Raw genomic sequence first — 25,855 nt, forward strand, 5'->3', positions numbered from 1 at the left:
GTCCACGTGTCGAAATTTGAGACATTTATCCAGGATCCCCAGGTGGATTATATTACTCTTTCTCCTCCTGTACGGTGCGCTTCATTGCCCAGGAGAATCTCGAGGTCAAGACGTTTAGCTTAAGATATGACGAAGTATCTTCCGCTAGTTAACGTTTATCCACGCCTCCATGCATACGTCGGGTATGATACAAGGCCACCACCACGATCACCTCCTAGTAAACATAGTGCGCGCTCGCTCATTCAGGTGAAGGTACTGAACTATGGGCTGGACGCTGTCTCTAAAAGTTCGAGGAGCTGCAATTTTTCTCACGAAAAACAGTGGCGGTGAATATATAGCGGAGTACAATAAATCTGCATTGAACCCTGCTCACGGGTAGCGACCATGGTGGCGCTCGATATGCCTCCCCACACCGCAAGAGTCGGTCTTCAACCATCCGCTCCTGCAATCGTTCCTGACCAGTCCCTTGCATGACTTTGCTCCTAACCTTGGTTTTGGTGTCTGAAAAATAGCAATGTGGGTGGCGTACACCTATGTGTACCAGACTACCAAGCATTGTTAAGATACCTCGACAATTACGAGTTGAAAAATAAGGTTTTGCTGCCGGACACTGAATATTTAAAAAAAGAAGAGAAGGGAGGGAAAGAAGATGCGTTTGCATATACAAACGCAAAGAACGACGACGACGAGACTATTGCTAATGCTTGCACGTAGAACTTTGTAAGAGGACCTCCTAATGTTGATAGTGGACAAGTTGGTTGCTTGACAAGGATTGGGATCGGCGAACAGAAGAAGAATGTAGATCAATGAACATGTTCCAATTCAACTTTGCACACATAGTTCTGGAGAAAAGGGAAACTAGCAGCCGCAAAAAATAACACACGTTCACGCAGACGTACACCCCAGCTGAAGTCAAATGCATGTGTTGCCCTATGTTCTTGTCTAACCTTCTTGTCACACCTGTAAGTTTGGCTTTTCGCTGCAACTATACATTCCGAATCAACAGTTTTCCATACGAGTTGTGAGCAAATAAATGTGAAGGAAGAGTCGTTGGACACATACTTCGGAAAGGTCCCTTCGTTGGCAACAAAATGCATGTTAAAGGCACCCGTCTTCAACAATTCCCAGTCGTGCCGTTTTCTGTGGCGGGACTTCCGATAATAAACCAGCGCATTTACTAAGGCCAACTTTCTAAAAGCGCTGAAAATTACTTACATCAGAAATGAAGCCATATTCAGAAAGCAGGCTTGGCACACATCAACATCGGCTGCTTTCCAGAGAAACATCCGCTTCGACACTACAAAATGACTTTGTGATTCCGATGCCATGGCTGCTCCTTAAAGTTTTAAGGTTCCACAATGAGGTGACTTCTAATCTCCCAACATCCGTATTCTAAGTGTTTGCGTTGTACGTAAATTAATTTAGACTCCTTCCTGGTTACCATTAAATCAGAAGAGGTAGATCTCACGAAGTGAGCAATTAACTACCGTAATCTATAAATAAAACAACCCAGCGAAAGAAACGCAAACTATTAATGCCGCTTCCATCATCACCGGGTTCGGCTGTCTTAGTTCGTGCATTAATTTTAATATTGCGTCATGAACGTCCTGGAAACTCCTGGAAGCGCGGTCAGCTACCACGTTGCAACAAAAGATATGCCTTGAGAGTGGCCTAATAGAAACACGTTGGACTCCCACGAGGCTTAGATGTGATTACCGTATGACAGGGGCTATAAAAGACCGATTCATACTATAAACAAGATAAGAGCCGCAAGCTCTCCGCGTGCTCGGCGTCGCCGCCCGAAGCAAGGCCATGCAGTAATGGAGGCTGCCGAAGACAAAGAGAACGAAAGGCCAGCAAACCTGAAAGAGGTCCATGTTGGGCACCGACTTGCTGGACCTCAGTGGCAGGTGCATGGCCAGCAGGGACGGCTGCCTCTTGGGAAACAGCGGCATGGCTCCGCAGTAGGACACGCCCACCAACAAACGCGCACGCTCGTCTAAACACGTCGGAAGGGGCGGAGGGAGCGGCACGAGACCTCTGGAAATCTGCCGCGCATAGTCATCTTGCTGACGCCTGCAGTGATTATGAATTCGTCCGGAGAGAGCGCTCCCACACCTCGCGGGTCGTGTACGCGAACGGGAACAGCTCGGACACGAGTAGATTGCGGAGAGCCGAGCAGGCGAAAGCGAGCGCTGTTTCTTCCCCTGTGTGTGCGGAGAGAGTGATAAGGAGCAACAGCGCTCGCCGAGACAACGGGACCCAGATAAGAGCGGCGTAGCTGCGGGCTTGTGCGGTGCATGTTTGCGACGTGTGACGCCTGCAGCCGGTCATCTCACGGGCGGCAGCACGGGGGGAGATGGGAGTCGAGGTCCAGAGGCGAAGAGTGGTGGCAGATGCAGATAGAAGAGTGAAAGTGGCTTAGCCAACTCACCTGTAGTGAATGGAAAATAGAAAACATGTGCAAGAAAACTAAACTCTGAGAAAATGGACGATGAGAGACGGTATTTCTAGTGTGCTGTGAATTTAGCCGTTTGTGGAACCCGCTGTTGGATAATACAGCTGATGCAACTTACCTGAAAGTGGCCGCTCCGCTAAATCGATGACTTTCACTGGCGTAGTTTTCAGTTACTTCATGTGATTACAGTTCCGGACGGTCAGGCGTCTACCTGGAACACTCGGGCTACAAAGGAGATAAGAATGGGCAGTGGAAATAATGAATTGTGGCTTATACGCCGTCTTTGACGGCGAAACGCGAACGCCGTATACATTGCGTAGTCCGTCTCTCCTGCGAGACGGTTCTCAATTCGAGTGATGTTTGTGCGTAAACATTGGTAGCAGATTTCAGTTGCTACAGCGGCACCTGAGCTCGAGACACAACATGAGCAGGGTTTGTTTGCAACCTTGGCTCTTTAGTTCCGTAGGGATTCCTCGCTGCCACAACATACACGGCCCCAAACAAAGATGATGGCCCGAGGCAGCATTGCGTATGATATACAATGCAGAGAGTTTTGCAAAGCTTCAATTAAATGCATAATCAGATTCTGTAAAATCATCACAGCACCCTCTTCAGCTTTCGTAACAATCGAAACCAAGTAGCAACTAGCCTGCGACCCTACGTCAACTGTTGCTCTGTCCGACAAACAGTTATGCGCCATCTCAACCGTATAAGAGTGGTTGTACAGCGGAGCTGTTGCAAAACCAGTGAGCCTTCTGATAGCAGTATTCAGTTTTTTGCACCATTGCAGTAACATTTGTTACAATCGCTTTGTATAGAAGGCCAAATTTAAACACGATCTGCACCGAATGATTAGATTATCGCGGTCATTCTAGCGTGCGAGTGGAAAGTTGTCCATACAAATGTCAGAAACCAAATGTTCTTGCCGTGTTTTGAAACATCTGCATTAGAATCACCGTCGATAACTACTGCTGTGTCTCGTTCCTGTCTTGTATTTACTTGCCTTGTCTTGGATTTGGATTTACTGGGATTATGTAGACCGTGCGGATTAGCGTCCCGTGACTGGTGTTTGCACCACACACAACCGCATTGTCGGCGGCATTGGTCTGTGCAGGGACCAGCGGGTATTACTATTTCGGCCACATTGTGGAGGAGAAGGAGGAGGTTTTCAACAAACAGATAATCCAGAGGATAAAGCGTTGGCCAATACACCGCGGCGAATATGTACTCCCCTGTGGGTTTGTGATAGCATGGGACTTTTGGCACTCGAACGAAAGGAAGAACCTCGGTAACAAACGTTGGGCGACACACCTTTGCGTTCATGTGCTCTGGTACTTGTTAGGCTTAACGGTCCACCAACGTTGTGCTTAGCGACGTGCCATGCAAGGACAAAGACATTGTGCATCAACTTGCGGGTACTGTAGTTCACGTCGATAGAAGCGCAACGTTTCGCCTAACGCCAGGGAAACGCCAGGGAAAGCACGGCGTCCCATTATCCCACGGGCCCTGTGAAGGTTTGAAAACGCGGAACAAAAGGTACCGCGAATAGAGCTGGAGTTCACCACTGTTCAGTCACCTTCTATGAAGAGGAAGCACATAGGGGTGCAAATTTTTTGCACGTAGTTTTTGTCGTCGTATTGACACAGTCGTGACGCTGGGAGGTAGAGGTGAACAGTTTGACTCTAAAAGAACATATCGATGAGACGTAAAAACAGCGCGGTAGGACGAAATAGACGAGGAAACAAACCAGACAGGAGGAGCGCTGCTTTCATTCCTCGTGTATTTCGCCCTACCACGCTGTTTTTACATCATGTCGACGTACCATCTCGCCCAACTGCAACATATCGATGCCCTGCCGCAACATATCGATGGTCGAACCGAGAGCGAGACACTTTGACGACGAATCTATATTACAAAGCAACTGGCTAGGATGCAAAACACGTGCACAAATGGTGGGTTTACCCATACGCACGCACAAATCTTGATGGTATACGTTATGTGCGCAATGTACGCGTTCGTCCTGGTAACACTGTGCGAAAATACGAGGTATATAAGAGGATCAGATTCATAGAGGGGAAATATTAAGCAATGAATGACCCGAAAATCAGCCTTAATCTTCTCTCGAGAAAGCTGTACAGAATATGAAACATGAAAGTAAGCGTCGACTGAGGAAACTAGCAAGCATGGTAGGGAGCAAGCAAGCCAGCCGCCATTCCTCTCAGAATGCCTGCAGCTTTGAACCATTCTTCCTCAATCCCCGTACTGAGTACCTGCCAGCTGTGTAGTGTTGGTGGTGGCTTGGGGTGATTTTGTTCTCTTAATGCCACCTTGCCATCTAAATCTGTCTAGTTACTGATCCGCGCGCACATTTTTTGCAAAATTCGACAAAGATGTGTGCTTCGTGTGGCAATAGGTCCAAAGCAGCTTCCTTTCCTTGACTCTAAATGGCCATCCGTCTTTGTCTGGAAACTCTATGCCATCTACCACCTACGACAAAATTTCTTTCTCCCTTTTGTACTTCCGAATAATGCTCATGTACAAAACCCCGCACCACCACTGGCGTGAGAGCACAAGTTTCATCCCCAAGTGTTTATGATTCCTTTTACTGAACCAAGAAGAACGCACCCACGTCCACTCACGTGCGCACTACGGCACCGCGAGGTACGGTGATATGACAAGCGCGTTGTTTATTAAAATACCTTCACGCCCCCAAACTGACGCCCACGTACGTACGGTCAAAAAATGAGGGAAGCTCGCAATGGCTAAGCTGTTGTAGGTGAGCACTGACGGACACAGAGTTGAGTTTTAGTATCGTTGTAGTGTCGCGCTTGATGTCGGAGGCATGGCTTTTTAATGGCCTTATGTTGAGCAAGGAAAAAGTGAGCTCCTCGTTTTGGTAGATGTTTACGCACGCCATTCTGCAAGCGTGACTTATCGTCTCTGGCAGATGCTTTGCACGCCGAGCCTCTCGAAGCGCGCCGTCTGCCTAGGCCATGCGTACTATCCGCGGCCGGGCAATGTGGGGTCAGTGATCCTCTACAGCAGCTTCGGCATTCAAGTCACGGCTCTTCTACGGTACAGAGCGCATGCGCAGGACCCCACAAGGACGAACATACGAGGAGCGTACGCTATGACGTAGCTTTCTCGTTCCGAGAAAGTGGTGCCACGATACGACGAACGCCGGAGTGTTTTTGTGGTCAATGTTGGGCAGTCTCCCTAAGCGGGTATGCTTGGCTTGGCGAACGTGCGGTCGAGGCCATAGAGTTTCATACTAATATATACTAGAGGGAAATCTGGCGCCACTGTCTAGGGGAGCCGCGCTTCAGCGAGCGTGCCGTCATGTACAGGGCAGGCACGTTCCACTTGTCCTTGACATGGCTCAGGAATAGGCTGAAAAGTTGACTTTGGCCGCAAAAATGCAACTATATTACTGCAGAAAATTAATCTAATTTTTTCTGTTATTATAAAATTAAAGCTCCAGAAAGATTTATTTGTCAGGGATTATTTAGAAGCTTCATAGCACATGAACACAAAAACAATGTTACCCCTTTTGGCTTCAAGACGAAAAAGAAGCCATGTGGCTAACCAAGCCAAGGAGGCGAGGAACGTCGCTAGCTGCAATGGCGCCGCCCACGGCGGCCCGCGCATGCAGCGCCAGATTTCCCTCTAGTATACATTAGTATGAAACTCTAGGTCGAGGCACCCGGAGAACGCTGAAGTTCCTTTTTTTTGCCAATATTGGCCAATCTCCCTAAGTGGGTATGCTTAGCTTTACGAACGGGCGCTCGAGGCACGCGTGTGCGAGAGGTCGGTATTCTCTTCGTATTTTTAACTGCAGACTCCATGCACAAACGATTTGCTAAACAGCCTCGCTGATAAATTGTAAACTGTTTGGTACTTTCAAAGGCCTCTCAAGCTTTTAAATAGACCTTCGGGTGCTCACTGTACGCTCTGTACATTGCGCTAGCAGTGTGTGCGGCAGATTTGTGGGGACGCACTGCGCTCACCTCCCCCTTCCCTCCCACCAACCCTCCAATCCTTCCTCCCGCCTCGTTACAGTTTCCTCCTTTATACTTCCACCACCGAGGTTCGCCACAGCCATTAACAACAATACCGCCGCCATGTTTTTTTGATGAAATTACACTGCTACGGCAGCGCAGTCTAGCGACGCTCCAACATCAGGAGGCGGAAAGGCCACAGCTGTTGCCAAGCCCGGCACATCGGCCCACCTCAGTACGTTTCATTTTTAGCAGGGGCCCGCAGCCAACACGTACACTGCCAGTGCTATTCCGAGCACGCCTGTACACATCAGACGGCACCGTCAGCCGGTGTGCGCAGGTGAAGGACAATATGCAATCTCGACCTATCCTCTTCACACCTTCCTTAACGTTTAACAGCTAAGTCCGACGTCAGGTTAAATAAAGATATGGCGCGCGTGCGTGCGACGAAACAGTTTGTTGATCCTTTCTGGTTCCCTTGGGCGAGCTTATAAGGCCGCGTGTACGCGCTCTGAGGCGCCGCCCAGAATAGCGGCAACCTCACGTGGTCGCCTCTCGCGTTTCTCGCCTACGCAATCCGCATACTGGCCAGGCCTTGCGGTGTACGGTGCAGCCAGCGGCTGAGGGCTGAGGTGAAGCGTCGCGTACTCCAAGCCTCAGCGCCTCCTTCGCCAGGCTCCCTCGTCTGGGCCTCATTTAGAGCTCCCGGCGAGAGGAGGAGAGAGAGAGAGAGAGGGAGGCCGGGGAGAAGGAGCACAGCAGACAAGAAAGGGTGGTCTTTCATATTGGGGCGCTGCCAGGCGTAGCCTTAGCTATGCGCGGTCGGTGGAAGCTGGTGCTTCAGGCGTAGGACGTAAATATTATCGCGTCCGCCCGAAGCGAGATCGATAGAGAGGACGGGGAGGCCAGACGGATTCTTTGTAAAACGTGGCGCTACATTTCACCCGTCTTCGGGAGCTATACCCGCCGCGGTGGCTCAGTGGCTAAGGCGTTGCGCTGCTGAGCACAAGGTCGCCAGTTCGATTCCCGGCCGCGGCGGCCGCTTTTCTGATCGAGGCAAAAAGCGAAAACGCCCGTATGTACGAGATTTCGGCGCACACTAAAGATCCCCAGGTGGTCAAAATTAATCCGGTGCCCTCCACTACGGCGCGCCTCATCGCCTGCGTTGCGTCGGCGCGTTGAACCCTTCAATCAATCAATCAATCAATCAATCAATCAATCAATCAATCAATCAATCAATCAATCAATCAATCAATCAATCAATCAATCAATCAATATTCGTGAGCTATGCGTTTCCAATTCAGCGTCTTTACGATAAAAGAGGAGAGGAAGATGGCAGAAGTAAAGATAGCTGACATGGCCCAAAACTCGCCGTTGAATACAGCTGGTTTTGCATAGAGCGGTTGTTTCTCGTTCTGGGGGTGTAACTTTAAGCAACGACGGAGAACACTTCTGTACACGGTGTTCCTGTAAGCAAAAGTTCCTGTAGGCGATCTAGTAGAGCCATGAGATAGGGCAATGCCGTGCAGAGAAAATCATAGACCGTATTTAATATCACGTCCACGGGAATGGGCAAATAATCTGGAAGCTTTATGATGGAACAGCGCAAACTTAACAGGACAAGAGAAGGACAAAACACGAGCGCCTAATGGCCGCATGTACGCGCAAGCACTCGTGTTGCGTCCTCCTCTCGTATTGCCCAATTTGCGCTGTTCCATCATAAACAACTAGCCCAGTTCTCGACCTTGGTGATATTAGTAGCAGGCGAGCGTTATGGAGCAGAGTGTTTCAAACATCTCGTGGCAGGTTGAATCACAGAAACTATAGCGTGAACTGTTTGCAAGCGTGCTTTTGCGTTTTGTTTTCATAAGCTTCTCCTATCCACCCGCCCCTTCCCAAATTTAAAAAAAATGCAAAACTTCATTATTGCTCGATCGTGTAGAGATACCTAAAAGGGCGTATCATTTGTTCCGTTTGAAAAAAGTGGGGACTGTGTGCGATGACGTGCACAAATCCCCGAAGATGAAACGTTTGAGCAAGCGAATGAGAACGCAGGAGTATGTAAACAGCAGTCAAGGGATGTTTTGCGAAACTTTCTCCACGCAGATTTAGGGGTGGTGCCGCGAGTCACATGACCAGGATGTGAGTGGCGTGGCTTGTGCAGACGGTGTGTGACAGCCTCTTAGCTGTTGCTGCTGCTGCTGTTGTTGTTGTTGTTGTTGTGGTTGTTGACAACTCCCGTATGTGTCTTTGGCGGCCCTTGTGAAATTTAATGCGGTAATTTTAAGTTCCTTTCGTTGAGTTGAAGTACCCTTAATATAAATTGAGGAGAAGCTACGTAAACTATTCACTAAAAGAACCAACAGTGTTGTTAAAGGGTCCCACATTCCTTGATCCCAACGTTATTTTTGGTAAATCCGATGTGCAGTGTATTTTTATTTTATAAATCACTGCTTTCCTCTGTTATGTATACTTCTGTTATGCATTCAAAGTCGCCAAGGTTTTGTGTACGCTCAGTTGTGTTTGCACTTTTGAATATTTTCACCGGTGCTAGCCATTGGAAAAACTCTGTATTAGAAAAATGTGTTTACCCCTACTTACCCTACACCAAGTAGCAAAAGTGTTTTTTTAGATTGTTTTTGAAATAGTTTTTTTTTTTACTTTGAGATCGAATTGACCTGAAAAAAGGAAGGCCGAAACATTTACACCAGAAAGAATATATGCCCCGATTATCCCAGACGTACACCGCAAATGAAGGTAGTGCGTAATCGGATCTAGCGACATCTAATCTAATCTCCTCAACCGGCTCTCGCGAACCGTAACGATGGTGCCCCAAACATGTTGTTTATTTTGTTTTGTGTATTCATGCCTCCCTGAAGGCACTGTGTGGGAGGATATTACATAGGGGTGATGACACGCATACAATAACAACAAAAACATGGAAAGAATCGTTGCAAACAAAATAAAAAATCGGGAATGTAGAAAACGCAAGCAATAGGAGCTGTTCAACACATGACTACACGGCAAAAACATACGCAAGAAAAAAAATATTCAAGTCATTTAATTTCTTCACAGGTCTTGAAATATTTTGCTTTATTCAGTGGCAATATCATGTGGCGGTTCTATCTATCGCTCTATTATTGTGAGCGGAATAAATGAATGCGCGAAAATACACGAATGATGTGTGATACGCTTAACGTTGCAAGAATGGTCGCGCAATGGAAATGTAACAGCGACTGAGTGAAAAAAACTCGTCGTGTAAACGTTCATCGTAATACAGTTTATGATAAAAAAATTACACCATCTTCCCGTAGGGGAACCCTGAGTAGTATGCAAAGCAGCCATGGGGTCGATTCAAGTGCCCATTAGTTTTCAGTTCGTCGTTTCCGTGAGGTTGAGGTACGTAGCTACCGTTATATTTACAGTTTGGTTTCCATGGTAACTACCACACTTTTCACTTACCGGAACAATGAAATGGGAAATTGTGTTGAGCCCATGGCTGTTTCGCATACTACTCAGGGTTCCCCTACGGGAAGATGGTGTTATTTTTTAGATGCGACGGGGCTATGTCCCTCCCTTGTCGTTGTTGTGCCGTCCACACTCCCAGTGGGCATGCTCGGCTTGTTGAACGCCCGGTGGTGTCTTACCCTTTAATGGCTCCTGGAGCGACAGTGTTACCGGTGTCTTCCTGGGCCGGCCGGAGATGAGCCGAGCATGCGCAGTGGGGGTGTGGACGGCGCCACAACAAGGGAGGGACGTAGCCCCGACCACGAGATGCTGGAGCGACAGTGTTGCCGGACCCGGTGTCTTCCTGGCCCGGCACAAGACGAGCACACTTCCCCTTAAAGGGCTCCTGGAGCGGCAGTGTTGCCGGTGTCTTCTTGGGCCGGCGGATGGATGGACGACGGACGACGTAGCCGAGAGCAAGAGATGCTTTGCATCTGGAGGAGTTAGGCGAGCATGTTGGTGGCGCAGTGATAACGAAACCATCTCGGCACAATTTTTTTAGTGACGCTTGACTACGGCGAGCACTCATGAAAAATAAACCAACACCACTGTTTTGCGGGGATTTAATATCGCGTATAATGCATTATTGACATGGATGCCAGATGGCAGATTCACATTCAATTTGAGGGCGGATAAGAGTGAAGTATAGGAGCTTTCTAATGTGTGGTGGTGCCTGCGTTAGGTTACGTTTTATTACGCCTACCGTACGATAGGCAAATGGGAGTGCCTGATTAGTATAGTTACGCTATATTAAGCTCGACTGAAAATGCCCTCCGAGGGGTTTGAATGATGTAACTCTTTTTACTGTAGTGCTGTTAAGTATGTACTTGAAATTGTAGAGGAGGAACGGGTGAATGGCATTCACTTTGTAGGGAAAAGTTTAAAAATCATTACCCAATCTAACGCCGTGTTTATTGTGTCAGGATTAGTCTGAAGAGCCCGGCGGTCAGTGTCATTTGACATGTTACGACATGTTACGGGTCGTGCGGAATATTTGCCAACATCTCCCCTTTACATAAAACACTCCCTACTGAAAGCAAGCCAAGTTTTTTTTTAGGCTTTTGCAATATACATACAAAAATAAACTCTACATCACGGATAACGTATCTGAAACATCCTTATGATAGTTCTCCCCGGCAACAGCTTAAGCTATTAAAAACAAAAAACAATTACGGCCGACAGCATTTGCAATACCAAATTCCCTTTCTTTTAAATATGGCAGGGATGGAAGTAGATTTCAGAAAGAAGATATCGAATAACACATTTAAAACTATAATAATGAAAAGAAATGTTCAGTCTACCTAATTTGTCTCTGTGGCTGGTATTTGCTTAATAAGGGCCAACTAGTTTCTTTCTTCGTAAGTACGACTGGTATTTTTGTTGCCATTGTTATCCTGTGCTTATCCTAATGACTTAATAATGAATATGACAATGTGATATATGCCTTTATATTCAACAGACAGCGGTGTCTTTTTTTATTTTTTTAAGAGTGTGTGTGTAAATCAATTTCCTGGTAAAATATTTTTTTGATATATTCGGATTTGTGAATTAATTGCCATGTTTTGTTTTGTTTGTATTAAAATGTACCTGCGTGTCAGCTTTGCTCAAAGGGAAGGCCTCTGTCAGGCTAGCCGCCTTTTGCCTTCCCTCCATTTTTACGCATACAGAAAATAGACTTCATCTTCAATTCAATTCAATATTACGCAAGCGTCAGTAAAGCGCCTTGCTCGAGAAAGACGTTAGATAATAATGAATATGAACTAGAAAGAGCAAATGCCGCAACCGACACAGTTATTCCCTGCGGCTATTATTGGACTAAAACAAAATGTCGCAGGACGTGCGAAGTGACTCAGGAATCGGGGAGTCATCGTCTGTACGTGACAATACCGCGACGAATGCCCGAAACGGCGCCTTAGTAAGCCAACAGCGAAAAACAGGAACGCCGTCACGCCGAGTCGATGCCAGGTGTTTCACTTGCGGAGGGCGTGGGTGGAGATTGCATTGTAGGAAAGAGGTTGGCGCGGGAATCGCAACCAAAATGGCCGCGCCCGTTGGTTCGGCGCCTCGGCGAAGTAGAGGGTCGTGTGCAAAAAATAGCGCGACCCAGCGGGGTGCGCTGCCTCTAGCAACGAGCACACGTACACGATGTGCGGAGCCAGCGAGGCTCTTTTAGGTCCACCGAGTGCGCTGTCGCGTCCAAAAGGCTGCACCACGCAAGCTTTTAGCTGTTCCTTTCTTACCCGGCCTCCCTGTCTCCACTTCTGGCGGCATTCAACGTCTCCCCTGAACAGCGTGGTTTGTTCATCTGTGCTCTTCTAATGGTTGTCCCGTTGCCTGAAATACAAGCCCACCAGAGGGAATCGACGCCCACGCTGAGGGAACTACTGATTCTTTCAAGAAGTACTGATACAGCTTCTGCGTCCCACCGCAGCTACTACAATGTAGAGTGTAAATGCAGAATCTAGAGTAACGGTTGTAACTTTTCCATGACGGGGCACATGGTTGACGGTGGGACTAATATACTGAAAAGCAGGTGTTCATTAATTAGATGTTGGACACAGGGCTAGACTGTACTATCGTTTTTTGTTCGTTCGAGTAAATGTGCAAGTTGATACTTGGCCGAAAGCTTAACATACGTGATGTTTCTGATGTCGGTGTTTAGAGCCTACTAACACGGAAGCATTGCCGGAGTCATTTCCGTAATTTCGGCGCGCTCTCAAAGCGAAAACTACTGCTACTTCGCAAAATCCTCCACCAGAACAGCAACCCAATGCGAAAGCAGCCACATGGGTCGCTGAAGGTAACAACAGGGCTTCTAGGAAATAAAACTCACACAAAAAATCATAGCACCGTGTCTTCCCCTTTTTCTCCTTCATAACCTCTAATAAGAAGCCGACGTGAACAACGGAGGCGAAACCCTAAAGGACACGTCACAAAGACGCAATAGCGTCGGCCAGTATCATGAAAGAACACTTTGAAGCATTAAAACGGTCGCATTGTCACTGGAACTTGGCAGCACCACGCATACGCCTTCGCGCCAATTTCGCAGGTCACACAAGCGTATTTAGTGGTGTGGTGGTGGTGGTGGTGCCATTCAGATGGCTCTTATCCACTTAAAGGGATTGACCAAGAAAAGGGTGCTTATGGAGGGAAATTATATCAGCTTTGGGAAAAAGTAAAACATATATTGAGACATACGAACGCATTACAGTACGCGCCTGGAGAAATAAAAGTGAAGAGAGTATACGCGGAAGTTAAAAAAAATGTTGGAAAATTGCAAGAAAAGTGGAAAGCGAGTGTCCTCCGCCAATTTGTTTTCCTCTTCGCACCGTCATTTACCCGGCAAACATAGTGTGAGTGGCGAATTGCGTTCGGCAATATTTTGAATTGTGGTAGGTTTGGGACATTTTAGGTTGCGTTTACCAGAGAATGCCAGGTATTGCGCCGTTTAGATTGCTCAAAAAACACCCTGGCATTGCAGCTCCCCGTTCTAAAAGTTCGCCAGCTTCCCTAATCGCAGTATCCCACGGCACTCTAGCTCAGCGCTGCAGGCATGGCTATAGAGTGCAATCCGACGACATTCGAATATTTAGTCTTACGCTAGCACCGCACAAGCCGTCTGTCCTTGTGGTGTAGGGATTCCTTCTTAGCTTCTTGATGCCAATGTTGGTGGTTTGAGACCGGCTTTTGCCGCTTTTATTTTTGTTTTTACACCTATAACTATAAATTTCATGGCTTAGGTTAGTTTTTCGAGTTTTCAATGATTACTTTGTGTTCCTTAGGTTGTAGATTAGGTTACCTTGAGTTACGTTAGGCAGAGCGATGTAGTGCAAGACGCAGAATTTTTTTTTTTACAGAACACCGGTGGACGTCGATAAAGGAGAGTGCTTATAGTACCGTCGGATGGCACTCTAGACGTAGCCTTCCCTAGTTTCCCTAAAACCCGTCTCTCGGCTAAAGCGCCTGCGCAGTACCGTCAATTGTCGCCCAATTTTGTCGTATACTGACTGATTCGAGTCTCTAGCTTAACTTTCAATCCCTATAATTAATTCGGTTATTTGGTTGCACCCTACAGGGTGCACAACGTGGAAATATCTGAATCATCATGATCATCACTCTCACTTCCACAATCTCAATCGTCATCAGCTTTTGTGCCAGGTTAAGACGGCAGAAATGGGGCACCGCTGGCTCGTCGTCCCGTTGTTCGTGTGCTTCCTTGCTTGGTGTGGCGCCGAAGAAGTGTGTACGTTGGAATCGTAAAATTTAATTTGTATTTCTGACTTGGAGGTTCACTCATGCATGGCATTACTGCGCTATGAGGCACGGGTGATAAGGGCTGCAGTTGATATAGGTCGTCAGGGTTTTATACGGACATAGCGATGTCTGAAACGTTTTTGGAGTATATGGGATGGTGATAGCGCAGCGCATATATTTTCAAATACAGCTTGTCATTGGCAGCCTGAAGCATTTCACGGAGCTGTAACGAGGAGTTTATAGTCCGAGTCTGTATCACAGCATGTTTCAGTGCTTTCTACGTGGAACGAAGGTGTGTAGAAGGCAATAGCAGGCAAGAGGGGTGTCTCGCCCGTTCGTCAGAGGCACCAAACTTAAAATTGGTGTACGCAGGTCACAGTAGAGAAATATGCCTCCTCACAGCGTGTGTTAGAAATCCGAATAAGCGATGTGCGGCATTTACGTCATTCGTCTATTCCACTGGGCGGTCCGAGAGATCCGAAGCAGCCGGGAAAGAGACGTTGCCCTTCGTATGCGACAAGAAAATGTATTTAAAGCTACCGTGGGGTAGCCGCTACACCATTGAGTAGATAGCCTTTGCACTCTTCCCGTACTCGAACGCTTACCTTTCGGACAAGCATTATTTGATTGGCACTGTCTATTGCAACGGTAGCCGCCTGTGATTTGCTTAGCGAACCACCTGCAGTCAAATACTCCGCAGAAACCCGTTCTTCCGGCTGCTTCCGGGGCGTCGTTGTATACAGTACCCGATTCAAGAGGCAAAACCGCGGAATTTTAATGTAAAAAAAACTGTGATTGATTCCTCTGTCATAGAGATCAGTAAAACATGAAAGTGAAATGTGTAGCGAAATCTGCAGCTGAGCATGATTTGCGGGTCGGTGGCTGTATTGTGGGTGCGCTTGGCGAGCGGCGTCCTGCTGGCGGCTCGCTTCGGCAAAGGTGTACTGGCGTCATTTCCGTAACGCATATGACGTCAGTGAAATCTTGGTGTATCCCGGCATAAAGCACTTTCGAGTTGAAATATAAAACCTGAAAACGAACAACCCAAGTATAACGCACTCTTAAGGACTAAAGGTTGCTTCCCCGCAAGGAGACGCTGTGTGCAGCGGTGCACCCTTTACAGGCCGCTTGTTTCGTTGTACTGGCGTCAATTCCGTGACGGATATGACGTCAGCGAAATCTTCGTGTATCCGGGAATAAAACACTTTCGTGTTAAAATTGGTCCCTCTCCTTCTGTGCAGGGAAGGTGCACCCGTGCCAGAGGCCGACGGCTTACCCGGAGTGTCGTACTCCACGGATCAAGTTCGTCTATTCGCAGCTCCGTTCCGTGTGCGAGTCCGTCGTTTACACGGGCTGCGAGCCGAGCGCCAAGTACCGCTACTTCGACACCAAGGAGCACTGCGAGAGGGACTGCCTGGACGTGGACCGGGACAACCAAGTGCTCTTACCGAGCCACCGTGCACAGCCCTTTTGAAGCCGTTCAAATCCCCGTTGAATCAAGGGGTATTTACAAAGGTTCCAATGCGTACGCGTCACTGACGAGAATCAGCAGCGGTGCTCTGCCCATTAGGTCAAATGTTGGGGAGAAATTTTCGCTGTGAATTATAAATCTTTGTCTGGTGGCAATGGTGTAAGGACTTATCGTGTATGCCAATGGATGTTCGTATTTAGGCCGCTTCAAGTGTGCCAAAAGGTTAAGTCTCCATTGTAGCTCAACGAATTCAACCTCTGTAACACGAGTTGCGAGTTGGGGCCTTTTCGCCGAATAACGCTCAAGGAGTAAATGAGCATTTTTTCCTCTGATTTGTTTTAATGAACTTTTTAACGGGGCAAAAAATGGCAGCGTTCTGTAATTGTACGAGCAAACCATCAGGAGTATTTAATGTATTTTTCGCATGCTTGTAATAACGCATGCCCGGGTTCTATACGTCCAGCTCTACAAGAGGCGGCGGAAGTGCGCTTCGGTTAACCGTGACGTCACATGCCCGGATGTGTGCTTTTGCGAGCTCCCGGTAATGCAGAAGACGAAGCATTATGTGTGCCGCAGTACACACTTCTAGTTACTCTACAGCCCCGCTTAAAGGGACCATGTAACAATTTCGATACGCGCTTTCACTCTTTCCTTCGCGTCTGGAAATACTGCGAAAGCTATAGTTATCGCCAGCACGGAGTGGCACTGCGTGATTTGCTCGTCGCACCAGGTACGTCTTAAATTTCTACTTTGTTTTTGTGGCTTTTTTAAAGTTGGATGTCTAAAGGTGTTCATTGCTGCAACTGAGGAAAAACTGGCCAACAGCCGCTACATGGCATTAGTGACGTAATTCGAACTGTCGAAGAACGTCAAGACCGGGAAAGAAGTAAAAATCTTTTGAGGGAGTTCAGAGGTTATCTGATGGGCATAGAGCAGTAATTTCTGGCTGAGAAACTTTGCGACCGCCTAATCTAAGCACTGGGTTGGTTGGGTGACTACGTTCTGCAAGCATTTATTATTTAAAAAAAACAACAACTTGAAAAAGTGTTGCAGGGCCCCTTTAGGAAACTTGCGAAACTACCTCAACGCCGAAGGCTGCAATGTAACTCGATGTAGTTCCTTTCCGATGAACCTTCACTCTGTCACGTCCGCTACTGTTAAAGATATGTAAACCGGCATGAGCGATTTGGGGGCTTTCGATTTGTGCAGCGTTTATTATTAAGAGTAAGCACCGATCTTCAATAGGAAACTGGGTTCAATAACGGTAAAACTTGCTGGTATACGTTTACATCAGAGCCTATTCCAAACTTTCCTTGTGGTGAGCGGACATGAAGCGACTTCCTTTGGTTTCAAAGAGCATTCGGCACCGGGGCAAGTTTAAAACTAGAACCACAAACTTACGTAATCACCGTGATCCTCGGGATGGTGGTGGTTGCGGAGGCTTACGCTCCAAGGGTTGCTGCTACCTGCCGATGAGTGATTCTAATTAGTCAGCCCGAACGAATTCTTTGCATCTGAGATTTCGTTCCAGCAGAAGCTTGTAAAGAATTCGGAGCGTAACTTCCGTCCTCTCCGCTCACTTCAAAGCTGGTCTACCGTGGAAGGTGGAAGCGAGATGAAACTCTCCTCTCTCCTCAAGGACAAGGAAGAAACAGGGGTGTCAGATCTGCGCTTACGCAATTGCGGAAGGATGGATCATCGTAACAGTCGTCTCGATTGTACCCGTAAGTCGATACTGACCACCCTTGTTGTTATGCCATCCACATTCAGCTTGTTTTGTAAACCAGGGACGACGCGGCGTGGCTGCCACCTAACCGCATTCTCCGCGTCTCGGGTGTTCAAACTAGCCTCCGTCGACAAGCTAGTTGGTCGCGTGCCATTAAATGCGGCGGTCGGGGCTCCCACAACAAAGCCGAGCTCCGGGGACACCTCATGCGAGGACAGGCAGCTGTTTCGGCGCGCGGGGCGGCGTCTCCTGGGTTGCTGTTCAACACGGAAGGAGGGCGCGTCACTAACACGCTTGCACCCTCCCCGGGTCGACGCGGGCATTGCGGAGAAAGCAGCAGCCGCCGCCTTCCCGACCAAACAGCCGCTGATGGGCTCGAGCTGTGACGCCGTTGGATCGCATTCAAGCAGGTTGACGCGCGTGGAAAAGCAAAAAAAAAAAAAAAAAAGCGACGGAAGAAAGACACTGGGCTAGTTTCTAACCAACCGTGACAACTGTCCTGCCCGTATCACCTAACTATGACCGGAATAAAGAAAGCGGAATAGCGGACGACAACAACAAATGTCGGTGAAGGTAAAATACAGAAGAAAAGCTTGGCAAGTGGAGGCTTATTCACAGCAACGTCGCCAACTAATGTCAGGGGCAGCGGGGAAGATTGGTTTATATAGCGTTGGCTGTGGAGCACAGCCAAAGCGGAGGACGAGCATGGGGAAGAGCACGCTACTGGTGAATTCATCCATAATGTTACTTCTCTCCATTAACCCTATTGAAGAAAAAATCCCGTTTTGACTCCTCATATCCTTACATGACCCCCTCCCCCCACTTCAGCGGGATAACGACTGTTTAATTCAACTCTGGAGTCCACTTACCCACCCCTGTCCCTAGCAGTGTGCGCAGAGCGCATACCAGCGCTATTCCCCTCCAATATGAAGAACGGATGACTTAATGAACATCTGCGAAGCTGCACTGGGTTGAGGGGGCTGATGACGATGATGATCGGAATACCGGCATGTTTGGAAGTGCGTGCAATTGGGCGAACGTTAGCTTGGACCCAGACATGCATCGTATTTTGACTTCAAAGTGCAAACTTTCTCTTTACGAAAAGTAAAATATAGGACGAAATCTGACTCTGGGGGCTTTGAGTACTTCTTATGTCCATTCTAATGTTGCCCGCGTGCATGTGGGAGAAACTGGGAGTGGATAAGGATTCAGAGGTAATGGAGGGACGGGATGATTTACCACTATAGCTATGTCGGGTTGAACGCTGTGACGGTTCGTCGGGATCAAGATTTGCGATAAGATGGCCTGGGTAAATGGTTTGCACTGAAAAACCGGAAGTAAATCTTTTTGCGATTGACAATAACCTTGGGGAAAATCATCTTGACTGTGGAAGGCAAGCCGTTGATCGGGCAGTTATGAGCTAACTCTAAACTGGCAAACTCTGGGAGTCCTGCAGACCTTGACTATACGGGAAGTGCGGCCGCAGTGGGGACGACTCAAAACCAGGACCTCGTGCTACGCTGCAGGGCCACGAGGGAACCAACTAAGAGGGGCGTCCTTTGGTTGTCGCAGTAAAAATGTCTGTCAAATCATCGCTAATAAACACTTGCTCGCTAGAAGGTTTCTTTCCCTGTCAAACGAAGAGCTCCTGAAAAACCCGTTAACATTTTTGTAGTTCTTTTAAACAGTTTAATGGCGCTTAATCTAGAAATCGCCGACATTTGCCTCAACGCTCTGTGGCGAACCGTTCGCCTGCGAGATACTGCCAGTTTCTCACGAACTCGGCCTCTATCTCTCCCTCTGTTGAAATTACAGCATAAGCCTCTTGATGTATGGCTAGAAAACAAAGTACACGTCATGTTCGAAGTGTTAGTGCTTCCTATGGCCCCACACTTCGCTTCATCGGTCCCCGACGCACCGAAATATCGCCGAGTGCGTCGCACCCAGGTTGTTCTTGTCTTCTCTTTATCCCCCGATCTTGTTTTGGACGCTGGCCCTCTTGTATTTTGTTCCTCCCTTGAGGCGAGGGAATGTGTGAGACCTCACAGAGAGGGGCAACGGACACAGAAGGCGAGGGAAGGGAACTTTCTTTTTCTCTTTCGCCGTCACTTTTTTTGGCTCATTTTTGTTCTCGGCGTGAAGGATAGCATGGAGAGGGCGAGGGTGGCCCTCCCACGCGCGCCTCTCGGTCGCGGAACGTGCCTAGGGCCAGGGGGGACCCGAAGTTTTGGGGCGCCGGGCAGCGTCGAGGGAGGGTGATTTGCCGCTGGAAATAGGCGCCCTTCTGGCCCGGCTTCTAGGTCACACAGCTGCTGTAGCATCCATCCAGACGGCGGCGGCGTCAGAGCCGGTGGTGGATGGGCCAGTGGTTCGTTGCGCAGTTAGCAAACACCGCCGCTGGCCGGAGCTTTCCGCTGCTTCAGAGATGCGCTTGCAGATATCAAAACAGGCCCCAGTTCAAGCCCGGCGATGCGAAGCCCTCCTTGCAGGCTCGTGTTGCCGTTAACGACACGGTGAGAGACCAGGCGGCGGCCGCCGTGGGAAGGGTTGACTGTTCAACGATCCTTGACTTGCTCTCGTTTGCCAGTTTTGCACAGGTGCGCTACTAAGAAACAATGTCAGCAAAGCAGTACGTTGTAGTAAGGGGCGTTTGAATAACAGCTGTATGAATTCGAAGCCAACATCTAATTCACGGGGAATTTCGGCTCCGTGGACCACGAAAAATGGAGTCAAGACGGCCTCTCAGTCGAACCGCCACCGTAAATTCACAGCGGATGCAGGTTGGCCCGCTTTATGATTTAACATCTCACCAAGCACTGCCTGTTGTTTGACAGTCTTCGTTGCGCACATCGACCAGTACACGTTTTGATTTATGTGCAGTGGGTAAAAGACTCTGCCATGGATGACTTCCGCAGCTTGTGCAACGTAGCCATGCCGCCCGGTGTTCTTTCTCGCATAAAATCCTCTATAAGAATTATCTTTGGTTAACATTTCAGCGAAAGTCAGCGAAAAACCGACCAACCTCTCATTCTCAAATAAATCCCCATCCCCTTATAAGGTGGTGTGGGTTCCCAATCCGAAAGCGCCCAAATAAGTAAGGGTGTAATCGACTGTGGGCCCGTTTTGGAATTCCATGCCTAGACAATTAATAAGCAAGCAAACCCCGATATTTGGTGATTATCTACCAACATTAGGTGGCCCCTTTCTCGGTATTCTGAGAGATAGGTACCTTGCAAGCAGAATTACGCTTCAGCAAATTTAGCGTATGTCCTTTCCGAAAAATTTCAGTAATTCGTGTCTTGCGCCTTCCACATTCGATTAATGCGATCATTTGTGTATTTGGTACATTATCCAAATGTATAATCAAAAAACAACATATTTTATTGCGACCATCAAACAGCTTACAATTTTACGCATGTGAAGGTGATAACCTCTGGTTTGGCGATGTGTCTATATATGTGTTCCATTCTAAATAAAATCATGTGAAAGTTCGTTCAGCGCTGTACGTGTCGTCAAGCTTCCGTCCGGGTCTTCCTATTTGCGTTGCTACCATTGAACCTTCCTAGTCTATTTTTGAGCCCATAGTTTTATTCTATCAAGTGTCTGCCGAGTTTCTATCGCCCCTAGTTCTAATTTAATCCTTAGGCAGCCACCGGAATACCCAGGTTATCCTCATGTTCTTGGTCGTACGCATCCCATTCCAGGCCCCAATAGGCATTTTTTTTTGTCCTGATTTGAGCTACGGTAGCTTGCACGCGATTTTGTTTGGGAATTCGTGACACTAACTTTCTATTCGTAGGTGCTGCAGACACGAACAATAGACAATCGAGCAGATTAATCTATAACTGATACTCGTGGTATTCCGGGCCCTCCTGTCGCCTAACGAACTAAAAAAAAAAGGAACACTTGAAAGAGCACTTCAGTAACTAAATGTGTGATAATGCACTGCTCACAGGAAACTAAGCAAATAAAAGTTTCGTGTAAATTGCCATGGCAGGTTTTTAGGTATTACAATAGTATTTTTAAGTTGTCTGATGTGTGCGGAGCAGTAATATTCGATTGGGGTACTTCGCTGCCACCTTAAAGAACAAATGGGTACGCTTCTTGAACATGTTCTATAAGCATTTACAGTGCCTGGGAAAACAGTTGAGGAAATGTTCCAGGGCTCCATTTCTTTCTAACTTCAATTTCAAACATTCTGATGCAATGCCTTTCTGCTCACGGCGCTGAAAAGGATGCTTTGTTGGCATAGTCGGCTCTTTCAGCGTTCGTCTCCGCTAGACGGATAATTAATTCAACTTCACCACGCTTTATTTAACTTATTCATGGGCGAGCTCCCGACGCTATCACGGTGCACAGGCATTTTGTCTCAAGGTAAATTGGACGACGTCAACGAGGTTGCTGCAAGCATCCAAGGTGGATGTCGTCACCACCAGGAAGCGTGGATGGCTATTAGCAAGGGTCGCCCTCTTTCTGGGTGGCGTGGGCGTCACGGATGACGCAGGGCTGAGATCCCCGGAATGCACGGAGCATCTACTGCCAAATTGTATTTCACTCCTTTTTCTTTTATCCAGAGTCCGGTTTAAGTGTAGCAGCGTCAAAAATCGGCTCAACGATTCGTTTCCCTACTGTTGTCAGTTTTTTTCAAGTGCAGTCTACAATGGAGTCAAATTAATACTTAGTCGCAATATTTTAGGCTATATTCCTAATCTTATTTCATCGTATTTTAGGGAGATGTTAATACTTTCCATGTCTCGTTATACTTCACTAGATGATGAAATAAGGAAGTATCCCATTCAGGTCACATTCCATATTTTTACATGAGCAATCACCTCTTCAAGGTATTTTCGAAAAAGGGGAACGACAGAAATCACCCAATGAGCCGGCGCCGTCAGTCAAAGGCACCGAAATTGCGCAAGTTGGTACAGCTTCATTTTGTACAAATAATATGAACAAGTCGTCTTTGCGCTGTTTGCGCAATGTGAACCAGGAAAGGTAATTTTCCTTCTTCCAAACGTTTCAATCTCCACGTAGAAAACATAGCGCAGTAACGACCAACAAGTGTAACCTTTTTCTTGCTAAAAAAAAAAAAACTGGCAAAGCTTGCACTAAGTCGCGTAAGGCTTGAATCATAGCGAAGCTACAAGACTTCTTTCTACTTGAGCACTGAAGGACACATCACCACGCATTTGCACAAGTTTGAAATTGTTTTTGTACATGTTCCGTCGTCGCTTTGCTCTGTGCTAGTAGTATTCATTGTCACAATCATCGATATGGTCGTGTTCCGTATGCCAAGCATAACATGCGCGGTAGCGCTTGACGACAGCTGGGGCGCAGTGGCGGCGCGTTCGCGCACGACGCATGCGCGGCATTCCTGGAGTCACGTCGAGGTTCCCTGGAGCAGGCAGGAGTTGCGCCAGCTGTGGCGTTGTTGGTTGTTAGGCAACTCTAGGCGCTACACAGGGTTTTCACCAGTTTTCGGGGACGGTCGGCGGTCGCCGAGAGGCACGTGCTCATGAGCGCTCGGCATTTTTTTCGGTATTTCTAACGCGTTGCGTCTTACGTCTTACGCGCCACACATTACAGCCAGCTACAACATTCTGTGGGCAATTGGGCGCGCTCCGGCACGTCATCGGAGAGTGCGATTTCACCGAAACAATCCCCCCACCCCTTACCCAACCCTCCATCACCCTTCCCACACCCCTTAACGAGCGATGGGAGACGTTGCTAACCAGCCCCGCCTTGGAAGACCAGCTCGTCCTGATCTCCAGGGGCCAGGCAGCCGCGGAAGCATATGGGTCCCGTGAAGAGGGAACCACCCCATCCGGCACGTAGTCGCCGCAATTTTGTGTGGCTAAATAAAGTTGTTGCCGCCACACACCATCCCTTGCCCCAAACCCGAATCCCTCACTTGAGCAGTGGGAGGGTCGGTTGACCAGCTCCAACCCGGATCACCAACAACATCTGGTAGACCGGGCAAGACAGGCCGCCAAGACCCAGGGCTTCCTGGACTAAGGAGGTCCCCCACCTGACGGTCAACCCAACAACATTGACTGCTCAATTAAATGTTTATTCCTCCTCCTCTCTCTCTCTCTCTCACGCAACCCAGTATCTTCATCGTTCTTGAGCATTATGCTTTAAAATTTTCTCACCAAGTCCAGTGTAAAGTCTCAAAAGTAGAACACAGCAAAGAGTCCTGCAACGTGGTCGACGGGGAATCACTCTCCCTGCTGCCGCTAATCCAGGAATGGTTCGCATTTCCTCTTCGTGTTTTCTTGAAAATACCACTAATTTATTTTGGGCAGTTGGCGGAAGCCATACTTTGAATAAGCTACATCAGAGCTACCCGTTGCGCCCTCGGCTTTTGCAAACGTGGTCGTTGCAAGTTTCGCGAATTATGTGCCGTCGCTATGCGGCAAACCATGGGTAAAAGCAGAGGGCACTGGTTGCTGGTTGAATCCGCGACATTTTGCATAGCTAGAGTGTCGTAGACAGCACACCCGTTGAGGGCCGCCCAGTTTCCACCTGATGCTCCTAAGCGGACCCATGCAGCATGAACCCACCCTGTACGTCTCAAGTCCCGCAATATCAGAGAGAGAGAGAGAGAGAGAGAGAGAGAGAGAGAGAGAGAGAGAGAGAGAGAGAGAGAGAGAGAGAGAGAGAGAGGGCCCTTTCATGTGAACTGGTAACGAAGCAGTTACACGCTTCATTAGCAGTGGGACAGGTAGCTACCACGAGGAATTTTAAAGTTTTACGAAAAGCACTCCAAGATGGCAGCGAAGTTGCACATTAAGTCAGCAGCCCTTGAAGTCTATGTGCATATGCAGTATTACTATTTATCGAATTGCGATATTCGAAACCCAATGGTATAGGGCAGCATGAAAGGAATATGCAATCAATGTGATTTAACCTTGCATAAAGACGGGGCTGGGAACCTCGCTCAGTGCGCTTTCATCGAGTTGGTTGTGCGTCGACTCAATGTTGTCAACACGAATAGAAGCCATCTATATAGGCCGGCCCTGTATACATTTTGAAAACAGAAAACATGCTTCCAGCGTTTTCTTGTTAGCTCTACGGTTCCAGAAAATATACCTGCTCCTGGTGGCCCGCTGATAGCAATAGTGCGCACACACGCACAAAGACTCTTCGGACATACGGAAACAATATGGGGCCTATCGATTTGTTAGAGCAACGTTCAGAAACCTGTGGTGTGACACGTTCATCTGCACCAAGGCCATAATATCGAAACTAACGAAAACTCCAATATTGTGGGCATACTAGTACAGAATACCAGATCAGCAGCCCTATTGTCTTCTATTTCCGATCTTCCGACGGTAAATTAAAACTCTCGACCGACGCACGAGAAAAAAAAATCAGCAAAGCAGCATTCGTCTATGAGCAGCGCCAAGGAAGGCGAGTGCGGGGTTTTTTCAAAGAGGGCTACGTCCTCATTCAGCCTTGACCGTTTGGTGTTCGGCAACAGCAAAAGGAAACAGAGACGTAAAAAACAACCCTGAGAGGTACTGCCAAGACTCGCGAGCGCGACGCTCGTTACGCTGCAGGAGCACCGTTGTTCCGTCCATTCATTAGACCTTAGAACACTCTCACGCGATCTATGTCGGCGGTGGCGCTGGTCATGAGCTCTGTTCGCTCGTCAGCCGTGCGATAGGCGTACCTGCGCTCTTCTCGGTAACTATTTTTACCGGTGTTTCGCTTGTCTGCCGATGGGAACACAAAAGCTACGACCGCCGCCGCTGTTGTAATCGGGGCCCAGGAGCGGTGACTCGCCGCGCTATTTCGGGCGCCCAGTTGCGCCAGGAGGACGAGGGATACCGCCCCTGGCGTGTATCCGCGCCCCGGTGACCACGTGAGCAGGGCGGGCATGCCACGCGTTTCCAGACGACCGAGAAGTGTTCACCTTTCACGTGGCCGCTTGACGACCGAAATCGAAGCGGCGGACGTCCTTTCGCCATAGGCTCTCTTCACAGGCTCTATTTAATTCACGACTTCTCGGTGTTTGTCTGTATTTTCGCTTGTAATATTCCTTCCCGTTGCTCAAACAGAGCCTTCGCACAAAACTGCGAACCAGCGATGACGTATAAGCGCGAGAGGTAATCTGTCACCAGATTTGTCTGCATGAAAGCCGACAAAGTGTACTGACTTATTTGAAGCAGTGCTGATACGTGTGGATGAAGCATCGATGCTTGTGTAAACGTACGGCCAAGAAACCACTTTCACAGCGATAGCTTGGGGGAAGAAGCATCTGCGCAACAATGAATGAAAAAAAAATGCGAACACTACTTGTCTGTTAGCTTTAAACTGCGAGAAAGTTCCGCTGGTTACATTCTTCCCAATGCGCGTGCAGAAATTTGTGGGTGTATAGAGGTAATCTAACTAATAATTGCAAAGAGGTTCCTCGGCAGTGCTTCACTTTGCGAGTT

At 48.1% G+C, this 25,855-nt stretch overlaps 1 protein-coding gene across 1 annotated transcript in view; it reads right to left on the minus strand.

Annotated features, from left to right (window-relative positions):
- Window positions 1–2,233, minus strand: part of LOC144153022 (transient receptor potential cation channel subfamily A member 1 homolog) — a 45,879-nt gene extending 43,646 nt beyond the window's left edge. Inside the window, exon 1 of the mRNA XM_077684657.1 lies at window positions 1,863–2,233. Coding sequence (XP_077540783.1) covers window positions 1,863–1,955 — 93 coding nt within the window. The 5' untranslated portion in view covers window positions 1,956–2,233. The remainder of the gene's footprint in view (window positions 1–1,862) is intronic.
- Window positions 2,234–25,855: the final 23,622 nt, after the last annotated feature.

This window comes from Haemaphysalis longicornis, unplaced genomic scaffold, assembly GCF_048455015.1.
Source record: "Haemaphysalis longicornis isolate Haplotype H1 unplaced genomic scaffold, Haemaphysalis longicornis Haplotype H1 scaffold_9, whole genome shotgun sequence".
Classification (NCBI taxonomy): Eukaryota; Metazoa; Arthropoda; class Arachnida; order Ixodida; family Ixodidae; genus Haemaphysalis; species Haemaphysalis longicornis.